The 19056-nt window shown below is 48.5% G+C and overlaps 9 protein-coding genes and 1 non-coding gene across 10 annotated transcripts; 5 read left to right on the forward strand and 5 right to left on the reverse strand.

Moving 5' to 3' along the window:
* Window positions 1–119: 119 nt before the first annotated feature.
* F9C07_t130 lies at window positions 120–200 on the reverse strand. Its single transcript has one exon. It is a non-coding gene; the product is annotated as a tRNA-Ser (tRNA).
* A 289-nt stretch (window positions 201–489) lies between these two features.
* On the reverse strand, window positions 490–1550 carry F9C07_4287 (uncharacterized protein; the record flags this gene model as incomplete). The annotated part of the gene is made up of 2 exons (XM_041291078.1): window positions 490–741; window positions 837–1550. The coding sequence occupies 2 exons, from the start codon at window positions 1548–1550 to the stop codon at window positions 490–492; spliced, it is 966 nt and encodes a 321-aa protein (XP_041143985.1).
* Window positions 1551–2911: 1361 nt separating this feature from the next.
* F9C07_4288 (uncharacterized protein) lies at window positions 2912–3832 on the forward strand (the record flags this gene model as incomplete). Its single annotated transcript, XM_041285398.1, has 1 exon — window positions 2912–3832. One exon carries the CDS (start codon window positions 2912–2914, stop codon window positions 3830–3832), a length of 921 nt encoding a protein of 306 aa, XP_041143986.1.
* A 124-nt stretch (window positions 3833–3956) lies between these two features.
* F9C07_4289 (S-adenosyl-L-methionine-dependent methyltransferase) lies at window positions 3957–4829 on the reverse strand (the record flags this gene model as incomplete). Its single annotated transcript, XM_041285403.1, has 1 exon — window positions 3957–4829. One exon carries the CDS (start codon window positions 4827–4829, stop codon window positions 3957–3959), a length of 873 nt encoding a protein of 290 aa, XP_041143987.1.
* Window positions 4830–5155: 326 nt separating this feature from the next.
* On the reverse strand, window positions 5156–7481 carry F9C07_2281402 (putative C6 transcription factor; the record flags this gene model as incomplete). The annotated part of the gene is made up of 3 exons (XM_041291079.2): window positions 7004–7481; window positions 6924–6951; window positions 5156–6874 (listed from the first exon to the last, which is right to left on the reverse strand). The coding sequence occupies exons 1-3, from the start codon at window positions 7435–7437 to the stop codon at window positions 5156–5158; spliced, it is 2181 nt and encodes a 726-aa protein (XP_041143988.2). The 5' UTR covers window positions 7438–7481.
* On the forward strand, window positions 7482–9761 carry F9C07_2281403 (putative MFS multidrug transporter). The gene is made up of 5 exons (XM_041291063.2): window positions 7482–7777; window positions 7835–8116; window positions 8177–8512; window positions 8577–8757; window positions 8813–9761. The coding sequence occupies exons 1-5, from the start codon at window positions 7628–7630 to the stop codon at window positions 9493–9495; spliced, it is 1632 nt and encodes a 543-aa protein (XP_041143989.1). The 5' UTR covers window positions 7482–7627; the 3' UTR covers window positions 9496–9761.
* A 133-nt stretch (window positions 9762–9894) lies between these two features.
* On the reverse strand, window positions 9895–11113 carry F9C07_4292 (putative alpha/beta hydrolase; the record flags this gene model as incomplete). The annotated part of the gene is made up of 6 exons (XM_071511204.1): window positions 9895–9947; window positions 9983–10301; window positions 10361–10556; window positions 10625–10749; window positions 10805–10844; window positions 10914–11113. 6 exons carry the CDS (start codon window positions 11111–11113, stop codon window positions 9895–9897), a joined length of 933 nt encoding a protein of 310 aa, XP_071364772.1.
* A 764-nt stretch (window positions 11114–11877) lies between these two features.
* On the forward strand, window positions 11878–13581 carry F9C07_2230199 (MFS transporter; the record flags this gene model as incomplete). Its single annotated transcript, XM_071509858.1, has 4 exons — window positions 11878–12000; window positions 12103–12892; window positions 12953–13000; window positions 13058–13581. The coding sequence occupies 4 exons, from the start codon at window positions 11878–11880 to the stop codon at window positions 13579–13581; spliced, it is 1485 nt and encodes a 494-aa protein (XP_071364773.1).
* A 1540-nt stretch (window positions 13582–15121) lies between these two features.
* Window positions 15122–17044, forward strand: F9C07_2253932 (branched chain aminotransferase BCAT1, pyridoxal phosphate enzymes type IV superfamily; the record flags this gene model as incomplete). Its single annotated transcript, XM_041291309.2, has 2 exons — window positions 15122–16812; window positions 16871–17044. The coding sequence occupies exons 1-2, from the start codon at window positions 15787–15789 to the stop codon at window positions 17042–17044; spliced, it is 1200 nt and encodes a 399-aa protein (XP_041143992.1). The 5' UTR covers window positions 15122–15786.
* Window positions 17045–17728: 684 nt separating this feature from the next.
* On the forward strand, window positions 17729–18865 carry F9C07_4295 (putative vacuolar protein sorting protein Vps66; the record flags this gene model as incomplete). The annotated part of the gene is made up of 3 exons (XM_041291310.1): window positions 17729–17759; window positions 17825–18062; window positions 18118–18865. The coding sequence occupies 3 exons, from the start codon at window positions 17729–17731 to the stop codon at window positions 18863–18865; spliced, it is 1017 nt and encodes a 338-aa protein (XP_041143993.1).
* Window positions 18866–19056: the final 191 nt, after the last annotated feature.

The following is a 19056-nucleotide window of genomic DNA, read 5'->3' on the forward strand; positions in this document are numbered from 1 at the left end:
GGATTTAAAAAAAAAAAAAAAAAAAAAAAAAAAAAAAAAAACAAACAAAAAAAAGTGCTGAAAGCAAGGGCGACAACCTCAATTTTGAAGAGGCATTAGAATGCGATAAAAAAAGATCTCGTCAGCGACAGGATTTGAACCTGTGCGGGCGAACCCAATAGATTTCTAGTCTATCGCCTTAACCACTCGGCCACACTGACTTGATTGATGGTTTGAGTATTTCTATTTTGCATTTAGTAAAAAATCTCAAAATCAGGACTTCGACGCATGTACATACACCACTAAGGCTATAGATACATCTTGGACATATCCTGACAATTTTACCTTGGCGGTCTTTGCAACCTGGCAGAAAAAGAGACATCTCGTTATCCTTGAAGGTATATACTTCAAAATTCTTTATAGAGCCTATTACGCATTGTTTTAGTAAAAAGCTGCATTAATCACAAACTAACAAGTGTATCATTCCGACGTATCTGATTTAAACTTCATCTAGAGTGCTACCCAGGCGGCAGCTATTAGCACGGCTATACCTGCAACGCGCGGATTAGTGCTAAGCATAGACGCCGAGCTCTCTGAGCCGTTCTCCGCCTCTTCGGGGTTCTCTTCGGTCACGACTTTTAAACATGTCATCTGGGAAGAGGCTTTTTCCACCAGGCTATTATTGCCCTTGCCAATAAATACGGTCAGCACCGGGGTGATCTTCCAGGCCTCATGGTACATTGAAGCCGCTGTATTGTTCCCCTGCATCATAATATCGTATATCAGTCCATGCCTTTAGGAAATATATATTTGGGCCATCGGACTATGGGTCAGGTTAAGATATATATATCACGTACCACAGCAGTGTTCTCCGTCATCAGAGCTAAATCATCAGATTTGGGCTTAACAGGCCAGCAATCCGTCGAATTCCTCACGGTCGAAAGATTCCCAAACGAAGTAACGGTAAAGTTCCCCAGCCCCCTACCCTTACCACCGAGATCCCGACACTCCTCAAATGCATTCCTTCTCAGCTCGCGCTCCAACGTCGCGCACACGCCCCCATTCGAAGTGGCCTTAGTAACGCTGCGCGCCCGCTCCGTAAGCGTATCGATACACTCCTGCTCAATGATGTCCGGACAAGTACCGCGTGCCGCTTGGACATCTGTGATGTTTCTATCCTTGCCTGTTTTTACGGGACCGTCGAATTGTTTCTCAGGAGGATCGTTGAAGGTCACGACACAGCCGCTTAAGTCATTGACGTCGAGCTCTGACGGTGTTCCGAGGTAATATGCTGAATTGAACTTCCGTTTTCCCTCGCCACCTTCCGAGATGTTGACACCCTTGATAAGGGATAGGCCTTCGAGTGTTGAGGGGACGTTGGGGATGCGAGATAGGCCGATGCCTAGAAATGTCTTCTCGCCGACTGTGCAGCGATCATGGGCGTTTTCTTTGGGACATGAGACTTCATCGCAGCCTACGAGGCTCTCAGAGAGCTTGGTATCCTCAGCAAGACCATAGGTAAGAAGTAACGAATGGAGAAGGGCAACGCTGGCCAGTCTTATGTGGACCATGGTGTTGCCGCGCTATTAGTGAATTGGTTCTGATTGAAAGGGATAGAAAGAGGTCTGGCTTGAGAGCATCTCGCATTGTCAGAGTCAGCATGTATATATACTATGTAAGCTACGAAGGCTCATATTCACCCATGGAATGACATCAGTCACAATTGCTTTCTTGTCGTCTGTTGGCAACAGCGGAGAGTCTTGGCGTAAGGATGGCGGAGCACCAAATCGGGTACAGCCGCAGGGTGAGATGTCTGAACAGGTATCGATCAGCAGCACTTAGGGCTAGGCCGACATCATACGGAGCATCTGATACCTGTTGGGTTACATCTTCAAGGCAAGTACTGCGAGTGATATTGACATGTAAGCAAGGCTATGAAATGAATGCATCCTTAGCCCCATCATGAGGGCCTAACAGTGGCTCTGTCTGTTCCTTCGGCCACTTCCTTGATTTCGTCCCTGACTATGGAGAGAATCTAAGAATAGTATTGGGGTCATTGAGCACCTTTGCGAGTGACGAACTATAGTTTGCCTCGGGAAATGCCCCGATCGTCTGATTTTCTAGGTGGATCGGAAGTTTCGGCATATTGCTGGCTATCATTCAAGGCTTCCTCTGTAGCCCGCTTAGCCGAGACGACTGAGTAATATCATCCTGTATGAGTGTGAGCTATAGAGTCATAGAACTGGGCAAGTGGCTCACCTTGGCCACCGCAGAGCCTCAACGAGGCTTACTTGTAAGACAGCATGCAGTTGATGCATAGCACAAAAACCTTTTGCACGAAATTGTGATAATCCGAGACTAGCGAATCCTTTGGGGGCTGGGCAATGTTAGCCAAGAAACCGAACTGCCGAACTACATATCTCGAGTTTCGCCAATTACATGTCTTTCTCGTTTGCAAGCCACATGTGCGTCAACAGTGGAGAGGATTATCAGCCAGTTTGCTTTTGGATTGATAAGAACGGAGACGCGCTTAAGACGGGATTTCAAGTTCGTTGGCCTGTCCTCTCCAAAGACCAGCTTGATGAGAACGACAATGATCCGCAGAGACTGTGAAACAGCATAGGTTTCGGAGTGCGTGAAGAGGGTGACCCATATGTAGGACCAATGAGATAACCAAAACAGGAAGTAGCTGGGATAGGAAATAGCTCCGATACAAATCATTATAGATGTAAAATGCTGTGAAGTATAGGGAAGGTCGAAGAATATGCTCGTCGTTCATGATGATTACGTCGTCTATCTGCTATGGCTTGAAGCCCGTGAACTCTGATAGACAAGACAGGCAACAACCAGTTTCTAATCGGTGACTTCACACATAAATTCCATCAGCTTGTACTACATTCAGAGAACACCGTCCAAGACCACATCATTTATCATGCGTATCGCTATAGTCGGAGCTGGAGGACTAGCCATATACATCAGCGAAGAATTCCCCAAGCACGGCCACTTGGTAGTCATCCTAACCCGCAGCGAGAAAGAATACTTCCGCAACCGCCCAAACATCACCCAAGTGATCACCGACTACTCCGTTCCCTCCATAGTGACTGCACTTAGGGACTGCGAGATACTCACATCTGTGTTATTATCGTACACGACGGAATTCATTGACATCCACCTGAGCCTGATCAAGGCATGCCGGCTTAGTCCGAAATGCAAGCGCTTCATTCCATCCGGGTTCTTCGGCGACATAGAGAACTACCCCGACCTGCCACCATTATATTCCGAGATACGAGAACCCATCCGTAAGATTCTTCGCCAACAAACAGAGATAGAATGGACACTTGTCTGCAACGGCTGGCTAGTCGATTACATCGTGCCGAAGGGGAATCTGTACCTCATGGACATCGGTGAAGCATTTCCGATAGACATCATCAGGAACCGGATTGTTATTCCCGGGACGGGAAAGGATGCTGTCGATGTCACCTCCACAAGGGATCTTGCGATTGCGTTGGCGCTTTTAGCTACCGCTCCTGTCTGGAAGCCGTATGTGTATGTATCCGGGACGAAGAGGTGCTGGAATGACCTGGCGCTGTTAGTTCAGGAGCGGTATCCGGCGATGCGTGAGGGTAAGCGTGTTGGCTTTGCTCAGATTCTGGGTACAATCCAGAACTCGACTGATGAGGAGGAGTTGTTGCTTGCACATTATCAGATTTATGTGCCTTTGGGTGCTGTGTCTCTTGATCCTGAGAAGGTTGAGGCACATCGGCGGAAGTTCTTTGCTGGGTTGGAGTTTCGGTCTCCGAGACAGTTGATCGATGAGGTAGAGGAGTATACAGATAAGGTTGTGTTAAGTTGAGAATACAGAAGATGGGGAGGAATATGAGGACATGATGCTTGTTTTCAGATTCGTCCAATGAGGATCCAAGTTAGAATCCCTAGGTCAATACTGCTTTACAACCAGGGCCTTTAACAGATTCATTCTAATAATCTGAATGGATCTCAGCAGAGATGAGCAGAAAATACGGCCGATGCCTTTCATCCTTCCATTCGGGATGCTCCTCAACGTCATGCTCCGAAGGAACCCAATCCTTCAACCCAGTCAGGACGTAACCGTTCTGAAGCAAAGCAGTCACATAAGTTTCGACGGTTCGATGATACTTTCTGACCCCGTCAACGCCCAGCCAGCTCGTCACGCGCGGACCCTCATCACTGTAGGAGTTCAAAGGCCAAATCTTTCTACCCACTCCATCGCCATCTTCAATTGGCAGAACCTTCCAGTCAGGTTGTGGATTAACTGGGGCTGTGCAGATGGGATGTTCCACTGAAAAGATTAACCTCCCCCCTTTCCTAGAGTCATCTTTCGGTGAACCTTTCTTCAAACAAAGCCGGATTTGCTGAAGTAATTTCGAGAAATCTTCGATATAATGGAACGTCAACGAACTGTAGACGAGATCATATGAGTCTATCTCAGATGCGCTGAAGGATACCGTCTCGATATCGCCGACTTCATAACATAGTGTCCCATAAGAAGGTGGAATGAATCCTTTTTCTCGCAGGTCTTGCTCGGACTCTTTAGCCCTCTCGATCATTTTTGTCGATACATCCATGCCTTTGACGTATTTGGCACCGTTTTCTCGAGCCCAGCGAGTGAACCAACCGTAACCGCAACCTAGATCCAGAACATGTTCATTTTCAATACCAGAATGGCCTGATTTGTTGTTCTTCAAGACCATCTCTTGCAATACCGGCCATTCGGGGGCTGCGTCGAAGCCATGTTGGGACCGGGGAAGTGTGCTGTATGCCTTGAAGAATTTGGGGTCATCGTAGATGTTTTGAGTTGGGATTGAGGACATCTTGTAGTCTACTCTAGGAACGATGAGATGAACTAGAATGAGTTGGCCTCAATTGTGACTGTGGGTTATATACGGTTGAAGAAGAAAAGAACTATTCCGGATCAGGTTCCCGACACGCTTACCGAATGAGGCCGTTGAACTTTAATGCCCGTATTGATAATCTCAGAAAAATATTCAAGTATGATATGGCCTCCAGAACAAGATGACATTGCACTTAGAAATAACTGTCGAGACACGCAGAGCTGCATTAATGGAAATCATAAAATCCAAAGCATTTAACAAGGATACTCTGCATTCCTCGAACGGGTTCAACCAGCCCTAGCGTATTACATACTGTCGCCTTGAGCGAAGCTGCCCTGTTCCGCAACTAACTGCTCCCACTGGATCCATTCATTCGGGTCCATCTCGAAAGACAGGAGGTTAGGGAGGTCATAGATGTCGAGAGCTCCCCCTTCAGCGTGATTGCCTTCGTGATTCGGAGAATGAATTCTGTCCTGGGCAACTGTTTCCCGAGTGGCAGGTGCAGGTGCCACTGCTTGAACCTTGGCCCTGGATGGTGACTCAATTGCTGGTCGTCGACAGTGACCGATTGCATTGATATAATCGGGTGTCAATGGTTCTGGAAGGCCGTCTGCCTTCAAGGCCGCAACGTGGTCGTCCCAAACCTCTAACGTCCACTTGCCTAGTGCTATATATACAGGCCCAGGGGATTCATCAAACACCTGAGGGTAGTAGGAGAACACTGTTCCTATCAGCCTCCATGCCTTATCAACGTCAGACCCTGTTTTCCGGTGCCGAATTTCGATGAGCACGTAGAGTATCACATTCCAGAGAACACTCGTGCCAAAATGCCATTTATATTTTCCTAGGCCATGGGACCCTTCTTGCATAAAAATGACATACTCTAATAACTTCATAGCGTTATCGAAGAATATGTTGCGCTCGTCTTGGGGGACTTTGATGGGATTATTGGCGAATTGTCGTGGATTATGCGCAAAGAGCTTCATTTTGCATATCGATGACCTGATCATGATTGATACAAAAGTATGAAGTGAGTTCGACGGGTCGCAATACCGTAGATACTTCATTTCCAGTTGATCCTCAATGTGACCGATGATGCTGTCCTTTTTCATGATTGTGACATCCGGGCTGGAGAGTGCCTCCCAACGTAATTCACTAGGACACGATGTTGAAAATTTACGCAAACTCTCCATGATCACGTATTTGATCAAGCAAGGAGTAGTAGTAGTGATTCCGCGGCGTTCTAGTGGTGGATCGACCATGTCAGGGTGGAGGTCCTCATCCTCGACATTTAGAGGCATTTGGTTATCGCTGCAGGAAAGATCCAGCGACGGTTTCGTCCCCAGCACATCGGCCAGGCGGAAGTCCACATAAGCTAAATGCCACCAAAGTCGCCTTCGCATCTCCGATTCGAACGGAGACAGTCCAAGAGCCGAGCTATCCCGATGGAGCCCCATTTTGCGCGCAAGTCGTATAGCGACGCCTGATAAGACGAATAGGGTATCGCATTTGTAGCTTTTTCTTATACATGTCTTCTTGTGTGAGCTGAATATTAAGAAAGCTTGGTAGTTACAACTTACCATGAATAATGCATATGCAGCAAGGGTCGTCGGACTGGACGTTGATAGGAACCCTGCATTCATCAAAGCTTGCCGAGCTGCCATTCTATAGCGGGAGTGCATGACTGATTTCCGCACTCCAAATAGATGTTGGCACTCATCTTCTTTCAAAGTAGAGATTGTCGCAAGGTAGAAAGCAAACATCATTGCCTCCAAGTCTGTCGGCATGCTTTGAGGATCACTCAGCCTGTGGGTTGCTGAGATCCAGAATGTAGGCAAATGTAAGATTTTTATCATAGGGTCAACGCGATCTAAATAGATATCTTTTAACTTTGATAATGTCTGGAGCGAGAGGTGAAGGTTTGCCAGGTTCTCGGGCTTATCAATTTGCTCAGGTTCGAAGAACAGCCCACCGTCCTGAAGGTTTGACCCATCGATTGGCTCACCAACTTCGGGATGATGAAGCTAATATATGATCAGAGAAAGAAATGTGAAACGCCAAATGGATACTTACTCCATTTCCTAGGCTAGACCAAGGTGCACTAACACACTTTAGAAGCCATTACTTCACAACCGAAAGTATTATCAACATACCTATCAAAGTATCTAGACGTGCCCTTATCGATGATGAGCTTTGGTTTAGTTTCTTCAAGGTTGAAGCGTTGGCTTGGAGGGGCAGCATCCTCATCCATCTGAACATCAGGCTGAGATGCCGTTTCCGACTCCGAGTCATCGAAATCTCCCGATGGCTCAAACTTTGCGCCACAAGATTTCAACAATTCCTCGTATCGTCTTAACTTGGCATGGAGACTTTCTCTGGGAGGTTTTGTTCTTTTTCGCTTCCCGCGCATAGGAGGAATAAAACTGCATTGCTTCTCGGCCTTGACGCAATTGGAGCAGGGAGTGCACCGGTCGCATTTGACCTTGCGCTGCCGACAAGTCAAACATGAATAGCTCTTGAGATTATCACCCGACTCAAGATTATCTGGTGTGGATCTCTTCATCGTTAATGTCATGCTTGAAAGCATGGAGGAAATGCAAAGGGTTGTAGTGATAGAGAGAAGGTTGACTTTCTCGGGGCTCGGAAGCGAAAATATAACTTTTGCGCCCCGAGAAGCGAATCAGTATCGGCATAGCAGCATGCTCATGCCCTATAAATTCTCGCCCACCAGACCACCAAAAATCTTTCTATCATGCTTAAACTGTTAAATATCTATCATGATACGAACTTCACCAAATGGTGAGGAGCAGCCTCCGACTAGTCGGGAGGATTGCAAGTCCAACGCAGATGACATTGTCTATCCCACCGGTCTTAGGCTTGCCCTATTGTTGATGTCCATTTTCATTGGCATGTTCCTAGTTTCTCTGGTACGTTAGCATTCCCAAGGTAACAACTGCTCCATATCTATAAACTAATCATTTCAGGACCGCCTCATTGTCTCTACCGCCATTCCTCAAATCACTAATGAATTCAGCTCAGCGGGGGATATTGGCTGGTATGGCACAGCGTACTTGCTCACTAACTGTGCCTTCCAGCTGGTTTTTGGAAAAATATACACCGTATTCAGCGTCAAGCCTACCTTTCTAACATCTGTTCTTCTATTCGAAGCTGGCTCGGCCCTCTGCGGCGCCGCCCCAACTTCGGTCGCTTTCATACTTGGCAGGGCTATCGCCGGCCTGGGAGGGGGCGGTATTCTCTCCGGCGTCGTAAGTTTTGCATTGTATGTCCTCTATTCCTCACTGGCTTGCTCACCTAAAGACACCTAGATCGTCGTCATTGTCTACGCTGTTCCGCTGCATAAACGACCGAAGTACCAGGGCATCTTTGGTGCCGTATTTGCTATCTCTTCGGTGACCGGCCCACTGGTCGGCGGTGCTTTTACTACAGATGTCACTTGGAGATGGTGCTTCTACATCAACCTCCCGTTAGGAGGCGTAGTTATGGTACTTGTGTCCATCTTGCTCCAAGTACCTGACTGTTCAGATATCAAGATGCCTTTGAAAGACAAGCTGCGGCAGCTCAACGTACTGGGCCTGGTTGCCCTCATTCCAGGAGTTGTTTGTCTGTGTTTGGCCTTGCAATGGGGTGGTACTACATACGCTGTGAGTTTGGACCCTTCTGTTCATCGTGACTCCCTGCCGCGACCCAGTAGCTGACCGCATACAGTGGAGTGAGGGGCGTGTTGTAGCATTGCTTGTGCTTGCCTTGGCGCTTTTGGTTACCTTTGCCCTTATCCAGATTTGGAAGCCAGAAAATGCCATAGTGCCACCGCGCACCTTCAAGCAACGCAGTATTGCCTCCGGCTTCTGGGTGAGCTCCTGTCTCGGTGCTCATATGAATCTTTTCGGTAAGTCCACACTTTGAACAAAGAAAATGATGCGTTCTAACACCAAAAATACCAGTATACTACCTGCCCATATGGTTTCAGGCCATAAAAGGTATCTCAGCCGTCGACAGCGGCATCCACCTACTTCCCATGCTAATACCCGTTGTTGTGGCATCCATAATCACCGGCCAATTGGTCTCCCGCATCGGCTATTACACGCCCTTCATGATCTTCGGTGTATGCCTCACAGCGATCGGCACTGGCTTACTCACTACCCTCGGAATCAACACCTCAGCGGGTAAGAGGATCGGCTTCCAGATCATATACGGGTACGGCATCGGCTCCTGTTCCCAGGCACCTAACATGGCCGCACAGACGGTGTTACCGCGCAGGGACGTGGCCATCGGCGCATCTCTCATGTTCTTCGGCCAACAGCTCTTCGGCGCCGTTTTGACGTCGGTTGGCCAGGATGTGCTCTTCAACCAATTAGCACACCACCTCTCTGGCATCCCGGGCGTCAGCCCTAAGCTAATCCAGAATATTGGTGCTACTGAGTTTCTCAATCGTGTCCCAGCTGAAGACTATGCCGTGGCTCAGGAGGCCTATAATGACTCCCTGCGCAAGTGCTTTCAGGTCGGTCTCATCATGGCTTGTCTTTCTGTGCTGGGTGCCTTGAGCATGGAGTGGTGCAGTGTGAAGAAGAATCTTCCGTCTAAAGAAAGAGATGGCCAGCAGGCTTCTGAGGAGGGCAAGTGCTAAGGGAGTTTGAGGGGGAAGGAACCACCGCAGGATGAGATGGCACATTCAACAACATTGACCACAGTGGAAATGGCAGAGAAAGGTACTAAAGGGCAAACTGAGGGTGGGAATGTGGAGGACAAGAATATCACCACTTAGGCCGAGTTCGACTGGAATTGGAGAGAGGAGGTCATGCCATTTGGGTAGAATAACAGGCGAGTTATTTTTGGCTGGACGAGTTAATGGGGCAGGAATATGGAAAGAGTCATTCAAGCTTGTATGGTAGATAAAAGTAATATAGACAATCCCACTCAAATATAATATTATTGAAAACTTATAGTTCTAGCTGTAGATTCAGGAGCATGGCATGACAGAGAGTACCTCGATGAAGATCCATGGGTATCGGAAGCTAATCTTGTATCACAAATCAAGCAAATCAGATTTGTCCTTCTCCCGCAAGAACTGGACAACAGCTGTTTTAACGTTAGCAGGCCTTACGCATAAGAGCCACAAGGAACCAACTTACCCTGCCTGAATTCCTCAGGCCGTTCCTGAACAATCCAATGTCCACAATCTATATTAACAATGCGCGATCGAGGGAAGAAAGACGAAATGACGGGGAACGAACTCTCTGGTATATAATGACTCTGCAGGGCTCGAAGGAACAACGCAGGTTTGGGGAACTGAACAAATTTGCCCTTGTGCGGAAAATCACCCAATGGACCGATAGCAGTCGTCAGGACATCTAGAGGAACACGAAGCTTCAGATGGGGGGAATCGCGTTCTCGAACAAAATTACTCAGTAACCATAATCGCACGGACGGAGACTAGTTGCATTTATGAGAGGAAATCATACTTTGGGGCAATATGTCAGTGTAGCACGTACATCCTCATATTTGCTCAAAATCTTGTCCCCTTCTTGATGGCTTTTGACTCGTGCGTCCTGTACTTCTTCCATAGCTTTGAGATATCTCGGAAACTCTTCGGTCAGGTCTAGGTGGATGGGGCAGTTGTCGATAGCGACGACCTTGGATATCAGATCTGGCGACTGAAGGGCGAGCGTTAAGGCGGTTTTGGCCCCCCTAAAGAAGAGATTTAATATATGCCTGGAATGCATGAATGAGGCAACCTGCCGAGTTTGGTTCCTTACATCGAGTGACCGATTAATGTTGCATTATTCAGTCCGTGGGTTGTGATGAAGTGCTCAACATCTATTGCCATTTCCATATAGTCATGCTTCGGGTGATGGCCGGAATCCCCATGGTTCCGAAGATCCTAAATGTCTGTCAATCATTCATATACTAGGCGTTAATTAAACAATTAAACATACCAAACAGAAGACATGCTGCGACAGATCCTGGGCCAAGATCCTTCACGAAGAGTTTGTCAGCGCTACATTGAATAGTCGGCAGGTAATTGTTCACGATAGAGAGACATACTTGCCTACACCCCTGTTTTCGCGCTTGGACCCGAGGAATCCATGCAGGAATATTATTGGGTTCCGAGTCGTTGAATCTGATTGCGTACGATTGGCGTGTTTAGGAGTGTGCAATTCATATGCTAATGGGATCCTCGACGTTCTCGTTCTTGTTGGCGTATGTATGTACCTGATGTAGTTCCTTGCCTGTTTTGAAGCCATGGCCCATGGGGTATGTACGGATACTGGCACCTAGAGGAGAACGTATCAAGCGACCCACGCGCTAATTTAAGTGAGCTCCAGTATAATTGGCCAAGAATTCATAAAGTAGACAACAATTCGCGGTTGACAATATCCCAGACTCGGACCGGATACCTGCAGTCTTAGACCCGGGTACTTAGACCCGGGAAGTTGAGTCTTTGCCGACAAGTTTTGGTGGTTGACTCCACTCGGTGCCGATGGTGGAGAAGATCAGGGTTTGCTGAACCAGTGACCGCGTCAGGTATAGCGTAGGGCGTGGGTAAAGACGCAGACTCTTATTTTTTGCGCCCTACGCTATACCTTTTACATTATTAATTCGATGGGTCTGACTCTTTCACTAAGAAAAAAAAAAAGCTCTTTTTTCTTTATTCTTTTACCCGCCCTCCTAGAATTTCTTGCAATTTTTTTCTCTTCTTTTCAATTGTGTAGTTCGTAAGGAGTAACCCGTAGATCGTAGCCAACTGGTATAAGCAGCGCCAGCTCTACCTAATCTAGATGAGCATATAAGTCCTGTATTTATAAGCAATTGAGATGTTACTCATGGTGTCATAGGTTGAATACTATTAGTCCACCATGTCCTGTGACTCCTGTCTCTCTACCGGTCACAGCGAACTCGGAACGAAGGCCGAGTTCTCCACCCCGTTTTTCCGGGCTTCTCTGAAATAAAATAGAGGATAGAGCCTGACACAATTCCAAAAGACGAGCTGGTCAGGTTTAGATGCAATATGGACGCACATCCGGATCCTGAGTTACGCAAAACTTGCGATAATCTAGATGTCTCTCCAAAGAACCCTTTGAGGCCTTCAGTCTCGCGGAAGAGCATGGTGCGTCCGTTTGACTTCTCTGCGGTAAGTCATAGGTTTTCTTCTAATCCAAGCCTAGTATTGTCACTGTTCATATGTAAGCCGTTTTTAGACGCAGCCATCAATTAACTCGTACAATGCTTCAAGGCTCGCAAACTTCATATCGTCGTTGCAGGGATATACTTCGTCTTCAACAGCTCCCTAGGCTCTTCCCTACCATCGGGTGCTCATGATGCTATTGCCGACTATTTTCATATCCCGCAAGATGACTTGAAGATGGTGCTCCCCACTTCACTCTACATGGCTGGGTTTGCTATCGGCCCTCTCATCTTTGGCCCTTTGAGCGAACGCTTTGGTCGGAAACCTATCTTGGTTACCACCTTTGCAATATATAACCTCTTTACCATGGCATGTGCATTGGCCCCAACCTTTCCAGCTCTTCTGATCTTCCGCTTTCTTTGTGGTCTGGGAGGCTCAGCACCGAACGCAGTTTTGGGTGGCCTGTTCTCCGATATATACAATGACCCTCACCAGCGTGGAATGGTGATGTCGATATTCATGTTCGCAACGACATTTCCCCCTCTCTTGGGACCTATCATTTCTGGCTTTGTCTCCACTGTATCTTGGAGATGGACATTCTGGGCAGGCTTTATCATCGGTGGGGTTGGCTTTCCTCTCGTACTTGTGATGCCTGAGACGTATATGCCAGTTTTATCTCGGAAGCATGAGAAGGCCTTGGGCCAAAGTCATATTGACTTGGAAGCAGCCAAACCTCACCTACAGGGGCCCAAATTATCGGATAACATTGGCGTCGTCCTCAGTCGTCCATTCACCATGATCGTCCGAGAGCCGATTGTATTTTGTTGTTCGATGTACTTGGCTTTGATCTATTCTATATTGTATTTGTTCTTCCAAGCATACCCCATCGTTTTCCAAGGTACATACGTCTTCATGGTCGAACATTTCAGAATCGTCGCTAACTGCAGTCTGTCTTCAGGGCTATACGGGATGACACCAGGCGTGGCGGGTTTAGCCTTTCTTCCAAGTACGTTGCATCCACCCACGTTCCATAACGCGCAAGCCCTAACAACAACATCTACAGTTTTGCCGGGGTCAATTCTTGCATTTGTGCTTTTCTGTTTGTACAGCTCCTACCACACCAAGGCCTTGAAGAACGGGTTAGCATGGGCCAAAGTGGAAGAGTATCGCCGACTACCACTCGCTTGCATCGCAGCACCCGCAATTCCTATTGCGCTTTTCTGGCTCGGCTGGTCATCAAGGTCTTCCATCCACCCCGTCATGCCTATGATGTCCGGTGTTTTCTTCGGATTCGGCTATCTTTTAATCTTCATCGCGCTCCTTAATTACCTCACAGATGCTTATAAGCAGTACTCGGCTTCGGCGTCTGCGGCGGCGAGTACATTACGGTCCATATTTGCCGTGTGTCTTCCCTTGGCTACTACGCCCATGTACACCAAATTAGGAATCAATTGGGCTAGCTCATTATTGGGATTCTTTGCCATTGCAATGGCTATTATCCCGTTTGTGTTCATCAAGTATGGAAGTTGGATCCGTGGAAACAGCAAATTCGCCCAAAGAGCGGCACAGGGATATACTACCTCATGAAGGGATGAAGGGGTTCACGAATAATGAATATTTGGACCATTTAGCGCTTAAACATAGACTAAAAGTTTGCTTTCTTAAGATTATAGTTCGGAAATGAAACTAATCATATAATCAATCCAACCCACTTTCCTTTTAGTGGTGAAAGAATACTCTTTTAGTACGGACACGCTGAGACCAGGAACCCCGCGAAAAAAACATATCCCTCAGTCCCCATTAAATAGCCCACAAAGTGGTTATCTAAGCCCCTTCGAAATAAAATTCACGAAGGCATGGATCATCCTCCCATAGAGCGGAGTCCCCAGACTTGTCAGCCGTGGGAACGTTTGGTCCCCTAGGTACAAAGCAATCGTATGTCTAGCGTCATGTTTTTAATTCTTGAGTTAATGGGGCTTTACTAATAGATTGATCCTTCTCAACTTCCGGGGCTTTCCGGTAACACCGACCTATTGAGACCTTTGATGCTTCTGTTGCCCTTCCAGAGAATTTGCACACCTTATCTTCGCGAATGCAGAGTCAGGGTCATTTTTTCCCGATGGGGACATTTTACACACCTCATAGTGCTATTGAACTTCCTGAGGGAACCTCTATCAATCAATCTGCACTGTTAAGTAGTGAGGCTAGCTCATTCACAACAGATTACAACCACGGCGACAGCTATACAGCTATATTCTCTAACGGTCTACCACCACCCACCACAACTGGAAACAAAATATATCTACTGCAGACCCAGCGAGGACGGTTCAATGCAGCTTTTCTAGAAGGGACACGAAGTCTCTTCGCCACAGGACCAGGTACATGATCAACAGGCATGAACAACAGGCTGTACCGATGTTCGTCCCGAGTATCAGCTCCCCAGACCCTCTCAGGCGTTGGCAGGAATCGCTTCCAGAAGACGAACCTGCTCTGTTCTCTACCATCAGAGATGCGATACAGGACTCGTGGTCTGCAAACGAAGGATTCACGGCAGTTGAGCATCAGCAAGGCATTCCCGATCCCGGGTTTGTCGACGTTTGCCAAATATACCGTCGATGAGAATCCCGAGCCGCTTCGACGACTAGTCCTGAGAGTGGTACGAGTGCCTCTTCTCGACAGTCAGCTCACTCTGGCAGATCAAATGGTAGCCACGGATCCGCCTGGAAGACGCAATCCCGTGGGAAGAAAGAAAAATCAAGAACAAGAGATGTTGTCACGGGCTGCCTTTCAGAGTGATATCAATGCTAGTGGTGGTGATGACCAGGGGAGGTCGGATTTATTAGGTCAACTCCAGGTGCAGGACTCGGGTCTGTATTTATACACGCAAGTTCTCTCGTCACTTGAGCCACTACGCAGAGGGGCAGACGCGCCTTTGAACTGTTCCTACTGATGCAATGTTCCGACGGGAAGCATGGCATCTTATGTTTGATTTTGAGGATCCCTGGAATTAGACGACTGCGGATCACCCTCAATGGCAGGCTGCTTTTCGAGAAAAACAGAGCTCCTCCACGACCTGACCAACTCGTGTTCGTATCTTATTCATCTGGATCGTTCCTGATGCAATAGACGCTAAATTGTATAGGAAATCATTCGGCGTCTTCCAAGCAGACGGAGTATATGTTGCCCCCACGCCCTAATACGTATTATCTGACCGGATTCTACATGTCTCACTCAATTGTATATTCTCCCACATTATACGCAGCTTAAACCCCATAAGGGACTATAGTCAACCACTATTGAAGTATGCCATGCATCTTGGCAATACCCGATGAGTCATTCTCAAGAGCTTTTCACCGGGATGCTCTAGACTTCCAACAGAAGACAAGAAAACACTTAAAGCCCTCCTACATGGGCGTTATCGCGGAATATTTATTGGAGGATAACTTCATGGCTCTTGTTAGCCCGCATACTCCACATTTCGGACTGGTCTCACAACTCCCCGGTGGAAGAAGTGGGTCAAAGGCTCTCAGACTCAGAGGGCGTGTTATTACGCCCTACGGAGTACACCCTTGTCCCCACCTAAATGTGGGCCCGTATACTATCTACACAACTCGTATAGGCCTTGGTTCTATGCGACCTCGTAACTGGGATATCCTGAGTTGGAGTCAAATCCTGCCATCTTGGCGTCGGGTGAGGAGCTATAAATACATTCTCCTGCAGTACGGGCGAGTGTCCATCCTTCTCAAGTGTACAGCTCCCAAGCATCCCTAATAACTCCTAATACCGCATATCATGGCTCCCTCCGCTATCGAGTCACAGAAAACCAAACCCGAAGCCCCTGTTGTCACCGAGAAACAGGCCGGTCAACCCCTTGACGCCTCCAAGTTGATCTACACCTACACTACCAACCCACGCGATGTTCCCGACGAAACAACAGCTCATTCCGGCGACGAGACCATCTGCACCGACCACATGGTCGTCGCAACCTGGAAAGCCTCCACAGGCTGGTCAGCCCCAGAGTTGAAGCCATACGGTCCATTGAATCTCATGCCCACAGCCTCCTGCTTACACTACGCTACCGAGTGCTTCGAGGGACTCAAAGTATACCGCGGCTACGACGGTAAGCTCCGGGTCTTCCGTCCAGATCGCAACGCCGCCCGCTTGAACATGTCCGCGAGTCGTATCTCCCTGCCCCAAGCCGACGCCGACGAGATAACAAAGCTCATATTCGCCCTCCTCGAAGTCGACGGCGCGAAATGGCTCCCCAAGGAGAGAGCCGGTAGCTTCCTGTACTTGAGACCGACACTCATCGGCACCCAGCCGACTATCGGTCTCGTGAAGTCCAAGCAAGCGATCTTATACATCATCCTGAGCTATATGCCTCGACAGGATACTCCACCCGGGGGAATGAGGCTTTTGACTTCACCAGAAGATATGGTTCGTTCTTGGGTGGGTGGATTCGGCTATGCCAAGGTTGGTGCGAATTATGGGCCGTCGGTCCTCGCCACGCAAGATGCTATGCAACGTGGCTTTCATCAAATACTCTGGCTATACGGTGATCAGGGTGAGTGTACAGAGGCGGGCGGTAGTAATTTCTTTGTGGTCTGGCACCGCAAGGATGGCAAGAAGGAAATTATCACGGCGCCGTTAGATGACCGGCTTATTCTGGATGGTGTTACCCGGCGCAGCTGCTTGGAGTTGGCAAAGGAAAGACTCAGTGATGAGTTTGAAGTCACTGAGCGCAAGTATACTATTGGTGAGCTGATCGAGGCCGAGGCGGAAGGCCGACTGCTGGAGTCGTTTGCTGCGGGCACGGCGGTAAGTTTGTTCTCGTTAATTAGGTGTGATAAATGTTCCTGTGCTAATATTGATTTAGTGGTTCATCACCCCTGTCTCGGCGATTCAGCACCGAGAGCATGATATTCCTATCCCGACGGGACCTGATGGTGGACCCGGTGAGGTCACTGGTAAGATCAAGGGCTGGTTGAGCGATATCATGTATGGGCGTGCAGAGCATGAGTGGGGTATTGTGGTGTCTGAGAGGGAATAGACGATGAGATGATGTTCTTTTATCAAACTACGAACGAAATATGAGTCAAGCATAATTAACAATGCACGTTTCCTTTTTGTTGTTGATGCCGTTAGCATTCCAGAAGAGTCAGCGACTACAGTTTGGAAGTTGATTGGGACGCTTACCTTGTTTAGTATCCTTCCCGCGTCTAAGGTTATTGAATGAGCCAAACGGTAGTAGTTGTTTAGTTGGCCTGCTGTACATCTAAATGTGTATCAAGCTGAGTAAGCTATATTTATGCTTCAACTAACCTGGAACTCTCTAGCAATCTATTCTCGCCACTTCGCATTGCTTTATAGATGTATCTAATAATCTATATATGTAATAGAGAGCCATTGGCTAGATTCTTTATAATGTCAGTATACTTATATTCGATCGTGGATGCCCCAGGACTGCCATGCCCCAATGCGGTTAGTGGCATATGGCTGCCTCAGGCGACAGGGCATGCTTGGCCTCGGGGACATGTGAAAGTCGAAAACTCCGCCTCGCTCACGACATCCGATAAAGGACAGCGAGGCTCAATTGATTACTCGACCCGAGCCGATTCTGGCCAGTGCCCGTTTGCTGTCAGTCCCTCTCAACCGCACCCTGCAGTAGCGCACCAATCCAGGGGATGGCCACATGAAACGTACTGTGATCGCAACACCACACCGTCGTTGAAACATGGAGAAATTCACTCAGTTCCGAGATCGAGGTGGGTGCATCTCGTGAAATTGCTGGCCCCTGCCATCGGTCAGGCTAACTAGTGGGACCGTCTAGGGTCGGGAATTGCGCCTTTCCTTCCTATTCCACCTCAACCCGCCGGCTTTCAGCTGCCGTTACGCGTCTTCCTCTTCTTTTTCCGTCTTCCGCTGTTTATCTTCGTTTGTGTCAGCTACTTCCTCGTGCTACAATGGCTTCCGATTGGATCGCTAGGGAAGAAGGCATCCTTGTGGTGTATTCTAGGGGTGCCCAGCATATGGTGGATTGATCTTCAAGTGGACGGCGTGAGGAAAGGGTGAGTCGACTGGAGGCGACGTCACCGAACGCGCAGGGCTAAGAACCCATCACAGATCCCTCTCCAAGCAACATCAAGCGCGTCTTCCAGGTCCAGGCTCCGTCATTGCCTCCTCGTTTACATCCCCCATCGACGCAGTCTACCTGGCCGCCATATTCGACCCCGTCTTCACTGCTTCCTACCCGAACTCGCGGAAGGTCGAACAGATCTCCCTCTTCCAGGCGATCCTGCGCGCATTCGCCATCCCGCAAGCTAACCCACCCCCGAAAGCACGCTTGGTGGATCTTGCGACCTTAGTCAAGAAAAACCCCGGGCGACCCATCGTCACGTTCCCCGAATGCACGACCACCAATGCGCGGGGCATCCTGCCCCCCAGCCCCTCGCTACTGAGTGTGGCCCCGAAGACTAAGATCTACCCCGTCAGCCTGCGGTATACCCCGGCTGATGTTGTGACGCCACTTCCCGGAAGTTATGTGAGCTTCTTGTGGACGCTGCTCAGCAAACCCACGCACTGTATCCGGGTGCGCATTGCCGAGGGGGTGGTGAGTGGAGTTGATGGAGAGGGCGGATTCACTACCCGGAAGTCTACGTATGATACCAACTATTTGGATACACTGGACAAGGATAGTACGTATGGATCCCTGGACACGGAGGATGCAGAGTTGACGCGGGCTGAGAAGGCCTTGTTGGACAATGTGGCAGACTCCCTGGCACGTCTGGGAAGAGTCAAGCGGGTTGGATTGGGCGTTCCGGAGAAGAAGGATTTTGTCCGAATGTGGACGAAGACGCGACGAACATGGTGATGAAGTTGTATATTCTTCGGTAGCATCATAGGGGGATATCCCCAGTAGGTTGAGGCTATACTAGCTTTCGAACCAGCAACACATGAGTAGAATAAGGGAAAAGAGAAACGAGAAACAGGCCAGCGGTGAGACAGCACCCTTGCCGGTGTGCCAACGAAGCACATACAGAGAGTGGAAGAGGACCGGATCTC

The sequence above is a fragment of the Aspergillus flavus genome, chromosome 3 (assembly GCF_009017415.1).
Source record: "Aspergillus flavus chromosome 3, complete sequence".
NCBI lineage: Eukaryota > Fungi > Ascomycota > Eurotiomycetes > Eurotiales > Aspergillaceae > Aspergillus > Aspergillus flavus.

What these genes read in the sequence shown, in the direction of transcription:
- F9C07_2281403 (XM_041291063.2), top strand. Translation starts at nt 7,628, where the DNA reads ATGATACGAACTTCACCAAATGGTGAGGAGCAGCCTCCGACTAGTCGG. An exon ending in GGGGTGGTACTACATACGCT is followed by an intron (nt 8,513 to 8,576) that starts GTGAGTTTGGAC and finishes GACCGCATACAG; the next exon opens with TGGAGTGAGGGGCGTGTTGT. An exon ending in TGCTCATATGAATCTTTTCG is followed by an intron (nt 8,758 to 8,812) that starts GTAAGTCCACAC and finishes CAAAAATACCAG; the next exon opens with TATACTACCTGCCCATATGG.